Raw genomic sequence first — 7,184 nt, 5'->3', positions numbered from 1 at the left:
GAAACATGCGAAAGAAATGAATGAAATTGATTGTTTTGATTGGCGTTGACTGGAATAAACATATCAAACTTTTTTTCATTTATGTTGATATAAAGTATAGTAATTCGTGTAATAACATAAATTAATAGCAAACGTAGGCAAGAAACCCTAAATATGTTTGAAAAATGCACATTTGCGACAAATTTCTCTCCATGAGATTCCGGATGTATCATGTTTTGACGTTTAAGTGTTCGTAAACTGAGAATCACTCCAGTTAGCGAACCTCCAGTTAAAAAGCACTCCAGTTAAAACACATCCAGTTAGCGGTCACCTACTGTACAAGCAAGAACAAAAAGTTTCGTTACAAATACCATGGAACCAGGCTCCACATAGTAGGAGCTGCGGAGATAGCATCTGGTTTACGGAATGAATTTCTTCAGTTAAGCCTAAACCGGCCTAAAATAAGCCTAAAATACGTGCGAAACCGTAATAATAATTATTTTAAAATTCCTAAACCAAATTTTAAATACATTATTTGTGTCCGAGTTTGGCAGACGTTCTATGTGATAATGCTAGCAAAATTCCATAATTATAAGCTGCTTGGTTTGTGGACATCTCGGGTCTTGTAGCTTCTAAGGTATTTTAATTGAGTCCAGCGTTTACCGCATATAGTTACGGGACATCTGTAGAATATAAAGGCTCTTTCAGATTACGATATAGATTAAACGTTAACATACTACAAATAAGCATTTAACTGTTACCAAGTGTGGAGTCGATTTTACCCCAATAGGCCACAATAGTTTTGGTGACATTTTATACTATATAGTCAGTGATCAGTGAAATGTGACTCAAGTATTTGAAACAGTTGACATAAATAATGTGTACTAGTTTTTTTTTCTTCAAAAACTTCTATAAATACAAAAACGGCAAGGTGTCGAACTTACCCGCAGTGTCGAACCAACCCTGACTTCCCCTACCTTTTTTGCCAGCGTAATACGCGGTGGTGATCGAAGCCCGATCAACAACAATGGCCCTTGGATGAGGGTGCTAAACACTATGGACAACAAAACCGTGTTGTGAAGGTTGTATGTATGTGGAATTTCCCTTCGATGCCAAATGAAAACGGTAGAATCGGCCCCCGCAGAGCCCATTTCTTAGTTGCGTAGTAGCCCGGGGAGGCGTAGTGTACGAGCGCGATAAGCAATCCAAGCAATCCGGAGGGGTTATTTTTAGAAACTGTTGTGTTGTGCCTAGCTATGCCATTGCCGTTGTTGCTTGGAGATTTGGTCACTACAGCTTGTTGCTTTCTTTGAAGGGAGATGTTTGCGAAGCGGAAATAAAGTGGGAAACTTTGGACCATTTTAAATCCCACCTTGGAAACTTTCCTTTCCATCGGACAAACAACCGACAGACCCCCCAGCACACCGCAACCGCAAGAAGCCGGGCCCGCTCGGGCCACGGTGCGCGGTAACTGCCAGTCGATGGACGACCTTCGCCTGCTGAGACCTTGCGCCCGAAGTTTGTGCCGCGATGTGCCGACGTGCGCCACTCCACGATGCCCACGCGTTCGTTCATCCGTGCGCGCACACTGCACCAAAACAAAGAGGAAGAAAGGAAACAAAAAAAACACCGATACCCAACCCCCCATTTGGAAAGAACGCGCGCTCCCACTACCCGCAACCCCTGCCACACGGATTGACACTACTTCCGCTAGACAACACACAAACCGCGCGACGCAACCGGTTCCAAAGATGACGCGCTGCTACACCCCACCCTCCGTTGATCTACATAATGGCGGGCGCTTCGAGCGCGAACTGGCGCGAACCGGTTACGACGCTGCCTACCCACACACATACATACACCAGTCGCAAGCTGTCTACTGTCAGGGCGGGGTGCAAACACCCATTGCCGCATCAATTGCATCCACTCGAACCTACCCACCTACCGGTCCCACTGTGTGCGAACTATTTACGAAAACAACAACCCCCATCTCCCTCCACACTCTTCCACACCCCATTGCGGGACGTTGCCGACGCGTAAAAACCACCCCGCGATGCAAAAGACCATGAAGAAAATCGAATTAAGCCTGGCGCGGGTGATGTGCGGCATGTGCTGGTGTCTGTGTGTTTGTGTGCGTGTGTGTGGGGTCGCACAAATTGATAGCACGGAACAAAAATAAACGACTCCGTCGTACCGTCCCCTTCCATACCCTACCGGTGTTCCCCACCGGAGGGGAGGGGTTGTTGTGAGCCGGTTCGGCGAACCAGTGCGAACCGGTTCGGTGTTTTTAAATCGTCTTCATGTTTGCGGCGCGTTAGCCCACTTCCTCCACCGGCGTGAGAGTGTTTTTCTTGCGTTTTTTTTATTTTTTTTGTTGGATTTGTTTTGTTTTGTTTTCGTTGTTGTCTGCTTTGTTGATCCAGCACCCGCACACACACACATTACGTCTATGGGAAGGGGGGAGACTTTGTATTTGCGGTACACTGGTTTCGCCGGGGGATTTGTAATGGGGGTGGTAGCAAAGAGTGCGATTAAGTATTTGCGTAGCTGCAGTGTCTTGGAAGCATTTTTTCGGCATTGTGGATTTTATGTGTTTATAAAAGATTTCTTTCAATTGCTTACAAAATGGAGTCGCATTGAGAATCTGTTTTAAAATAATTACTTCTCCAATTACTTCTACTTCCAGGCTACTTAGATTAGGGTAAATGTCTACTCTGAATCGTTACGGCGCATTTTTCAAACAACTGCCGCGAGGAATGGTTCATTGACCAGTGTGGTTGTGGAATCAGTTGCAAGATCGAAGTAGGTACTGTATCTGTTCCTGAACCGGGACAAGTGCGCAATCCGTTCCATGATTCATACAACTGAAGAGTTACAATTTTTGGGCCGGAGTAGAAACGGGAGAAGTTTACGGACAACCATTGGTTCGGGAGCAATTCCAGGAATGATTTAAATACGTTGTTCCAGAAACGTTATAGATACAAGGGATATGTTCCAGAACCGGTATGATTTCGCGATCAGTTCCAGGACATATATATGATTCGGGATAGTTTCAGAACCGGTTAGGGTCCAGTACCCCGTAATTCAGTTATTATTGTTTTATATCTTTGCTGGAACTCTGGGGTTCCATTAGATACATCGGAAATCATTTACCTAAAACTCGGACCTAATTAACTAGTTTACAGTATATGCTGAATAAAGAGCTATGTAACCCGATCGTTTATTTTGAATAAAAAAGGAATTAAGGGATACATTCACAGGTTCCTGTCATCTATATTATACTGAATTGTATTTTTAAAGATATAAAGATGCATGTACATGGAGATACACTTAACTTTCATTACCAAAGGCGTCATCCATCAAATACGTAACGCTGATAGGGGAGGAGGGAGGGGGTGTCGTCAAACGCTAAGTTTTCTCACATGGGGGGGGGGGAGAATTAAACTTGTATTACGAAGGCAAAATGAAACGTTTGATTTTTTATTCTATTAACAAATGAGCAGTAACAAACGGTGATCAACCCTAGTGTCAATGACTGAATACCTCGGTGATTTTTGCAATTTTTATTTCTCATTGTCGTTTGATATATAAGTTGTACACACTTGAAATTCATAGAATAACTGGAGAAATATGTTTTACACTACTTTTTAAATATTTTTTAACTTTTTTTTTCTTCGATTTGTGCTCTTTACATCTACGACCGCCTATCCGTGTAAGACCATACATTTTGTATTGTAGATTGCAGTTTTTCGGATTCAAAAGGTAATATATTTTTTACTTTTTATTCATCTTCTTCTTCTTTGGCACAACAATCGTTGTCGGTCAAGGTCTGCCAGTACCACTAAAGGGCTCGGATTTGAGTGACTTATTGATTCCCCCTTATAGCAAGATAATCAGTCCTACGGTATGGCGGCACGGTCCATTCGGTGCTTGAACCCATGACGGGCATGTTGTTAAGTCGTACGAGTTGACGACTGTACGACCAGACCGGCCCAATTTTGGCCGTATAGTTCATTCAATATTCATTTAAAGTAATATTAAATTACTATAAACTCAGAAATAGCAAAAATATTATTTATAAGACATTTATCAACGATATCTTGGGTCTTAGATCTTGGGTCAAAGGTCAGCAACGACTATAGCATGGTAGCAAAGTTGGGCGCAAGGATGCTAGCTGCCAACCGGTGATTCTACAGCCTGAAAAATCAGTTTACCTCAAAGAACCTGTCGCGACGGACGAAGCTGGGACTATATAGTACTTATATCGTACCGGTACGCCTCTGAAACATGGATACTGTCCAAATCTGACGAAACCCTCCTAGCTGCGTTCGAGAGGAAAATGCTCAGAAGGATACTTGGTCCCGTATGTGTGGAAGGACAATGGAGGAGCCGCTATAATGACGAGCTCACTGTCGTACAGCGTATCAAGCTCGCCAGGCTCCAGTGGGGGATGGTCATGTTGTACGCATGGAAACGGACAACCCAGCCCATAAAGTCTTTTTAGGCCGTCCACAAGGACAACGGAGGCGTGGTAGGCCCAAACTGAGTTGGCAAAATGGCTTGGAGGCGTCCGCCATTAAGGCTGTAATAACGGACTGGCAGACGAAGGAGCAGTTTCGGACACTCCTGAAGCCGGCCAAGACCACAAAGCCGCCGGTTGTAGCCCCGAAGAAGTAAGTATGGAAGTAAAGATAAATGTACGTGTATATAAACTTAACTTTTATTATCAAATGCGCTTCCTTGCGTTCAATAACGCGCAGTATACAATGAAACGAAACTGACAAACTAAAGCCTCTTTGAAACTGACATTTTTAATGCAATAAGAACGGCCGTACAGCTTTGGAGCCAAATATGATTCGACGAAAAAAAAAAACAGTAAAATACGAGACGAGAGGCATCAGTGACTCGATGCACACATTTATTTATACAAAAGACAATGCGACCACTACATATTGGGCCCTTGCGAATGAACACCGCACATATTAAAACTGAAACACCCAAACACACATGAACTTCTTTCCCAACCATTTACACAACCAATATGTACGACTTGTTCGTTCGGGAGATCGTTTTAAAGTCATAGAGTTGGCCACCGAGGAATCTACTGCATGAAGGGAGGGAAGATTGGTTTCAATTTAGGCTACCCATATACCCATTGCATCGTTACACTACTTTCAGAGAACATACCGCGCGCGCGCGCGAAATAGTATTGCCGGTTAACATCCAGTACTAATCCTTCGGTTCGCTGTAGTAAAAATCATCCTCGTTTCACCCGGCCACTTCTTCCGTGCCCGGTTCGAACTCGAGCTTCATTTCGCTGGAAGCCATTCCCTCCACGTCTGCCTCGTGTTCCTGCGTGTTTAGCCGGTTCAGCGTCATCGAAATGTCGGCCGGTTGGCAAAGCAACCCGCTCGACTCGGTATTATCGTCCTTTATGACCGATTCGATCACCATCGGATGTGCAATTACGGTAGAGGAAGGAACTCCCTCCTCGTAGTGTGCAGAGGACGTAACAATGATTTGCTGCTGCTGCTGCTGCGCTTGTTGCTGCAGGTGATGTGACTGTGTGGAAGTGGGTTGCGTTAGCTGCCTGACCGGTAGGCCAGCATCTTCGAACGCTTTCTTCTTGAGCGTGTGCCGGATTTGCGATCTAAAAAATGGTGAAGCATATGTGCGCTGAGTTAATGTGACTGTTCCAACACACACCTTGCCAGCGGTCGGAACAGATGAAGAAACGATCATGCCACCAAAACCGGAAAGCGACACACTTACACCGTACGGCCTTTGATGCGCTGACTGATTTTGCTCAAATCCTCACTGAACCGTGTGACTGCGGACCGAAGCATCTCTATTTCTTCATCTGTCCATTTGCTCCTTGAGTGAATGGTAGGGGTGTTAAAATTGGGCCACTTTAATACAATTTCACACATTTTCTTATCATGCAAGCGCTCGCACGCTGCGAGATCTGCTTACCCGGTTGGAGAATCGGACGAAGGGTGCAGTTGCATCGTTAGCTCTCCCAGGCTGTTGAATGCAGCACCGGCAGCGGTAAAAATCTCCCCTACCTAAGAACGAGTAGAAAGCGTGAGTTTCACTGTGAGCCGGTAAAGGAATGTGCACTGTCGTCGCTTACCTTAGTGGCAGAATTCATGGTTAAACCTATTTTATGATGGTTTTTGGGCAGAATGTTGATGCAGCACGGAATAGACTCGTTTGTAAACAACGAGCTGTGCCAAGTCAAATGTCAATTGAAACTGAATGGCCTCTACTGTTTGTGTCAAATCGTTTTAAAAATACGGTTAAAAACAGGGTGACCATAATGTTTACAAATGAGATTACATCAACAATAATTAATGGATGATAAATCCGACCATTCTTCAGAACATACGCGTTCATAGGCAAACAAAACTACACATATATTTGTAAGAGCGTAATTTAAACACACAGGATACCGCTCTCACTTTCCGAAAGTGAAACTGCCATTTTTTGTAATGCAGACGTTATTGACCTCAAACCCAAGTGCCACAAATCCACTGAACGACCACTAAACGGCTTCTAAACGACTCAAGTTCTCTACATAAACGGAATATAGAAAGACTTCGTTTAGCAGACGGCAAACGACTCATGCATTCTAAAAATAGCAAAAAAGCTGGTGGCGCTCTCTGTTGGTGGGATACCCCAACCAGTTGAGCTTCATCGCTTGGAGGAGAGCTTTCTCATTTCCTCTGTACTGTTGTATGGTTTCGCATTGAAGTGATTTTCGCATTGGTTTCGCATTGAATGCATCGCTAGAACTAGAACGGCGATACGATTGTTTAAATACTAAACTCCAACGGAAATCACCAGCACTGAAGCAAGTGAGATTAGAGTAATGGTCGTTGGTGTTGATACCCACGTATCTGACCACACGACCATTCATATAGATTTTTGCTCAGAAAGTTAGAAGGCTATATAGGTCATGATAAGATGAAACTTGTCGAAACACATTGCAAGAAAAGGATAGCAATATAATGATGAGTTGTAATACGCCATATATTGATCAAACCAATGAAGCTGTGGAGCTTTCATTTTTTTTTTCTATGGATATTCAATTTTCCAGTCGTTTAAGCATAATGTGTAGCGCTTGGGATGGGATGTATTTGGGATATATGTAAAAAAGGGATTTTCTCAATGAAATCAATCTTTCTAAAAATGATTATAACCTC

At 43.6% G+C, this 7,184-nt stretch overlaps 1 protein-coding gene across 2 annotated transcripts; it reads right to left on the bottom strand.

The window, feature by feature from the left end:
• Positions 1-4,860: 4,860 nt before the first annotated feature.
• Positions 4,861-6,194, bottom strand: LOC120958811 (uncharacterized). Of its 2 annotated transcripts, XM_040381827.2 has the most exons (4): positions 6,113-6,194; positions 5,953-6,044; positions 5,752-5,853; positions 4,861-5,629 (listed from the first exon to the last, which is right to left on the bottom strand). In XM_040381827.2, the coding sequence occupies exons 1-4, from the start codon at positions 6,128-6,130 to the stop codon at positions 5,248-5,250; spliced, it is 594 nt and encodes a 197-aa protein (XP_040237761.1). In that variant the 5' UTR covers positions 6,131-6,194; the 3' UTR covers positions 4,861-5,247. The 2 variants fall into 2 exon arrangements, with proteins under 2 accessions (XP_040237761.1, XP_040237762.1); XM_040381828.2 differs by lacking the exon at positions 5,752-5,853.
• Positions 6,195-7,184: the final 990 nt, after the last annotated feature.

This window comes from Anopheles coluzzii, chromosome 3, assembly GCF_943734685.1.
Source record: "Anopheles coluzzii chromosome 3, AcolN3, whole genome shotgun sequence".
NCBI classification, from domain to species: Eukaryota; Metazoa; Arthropoda; class Insecta; order Diptera; family Culicidae; genus Anopheles; species Anopheles coluzzii.
This window is presented reverse-complemented; position numbering and strand designations above follow the sequence as displayed.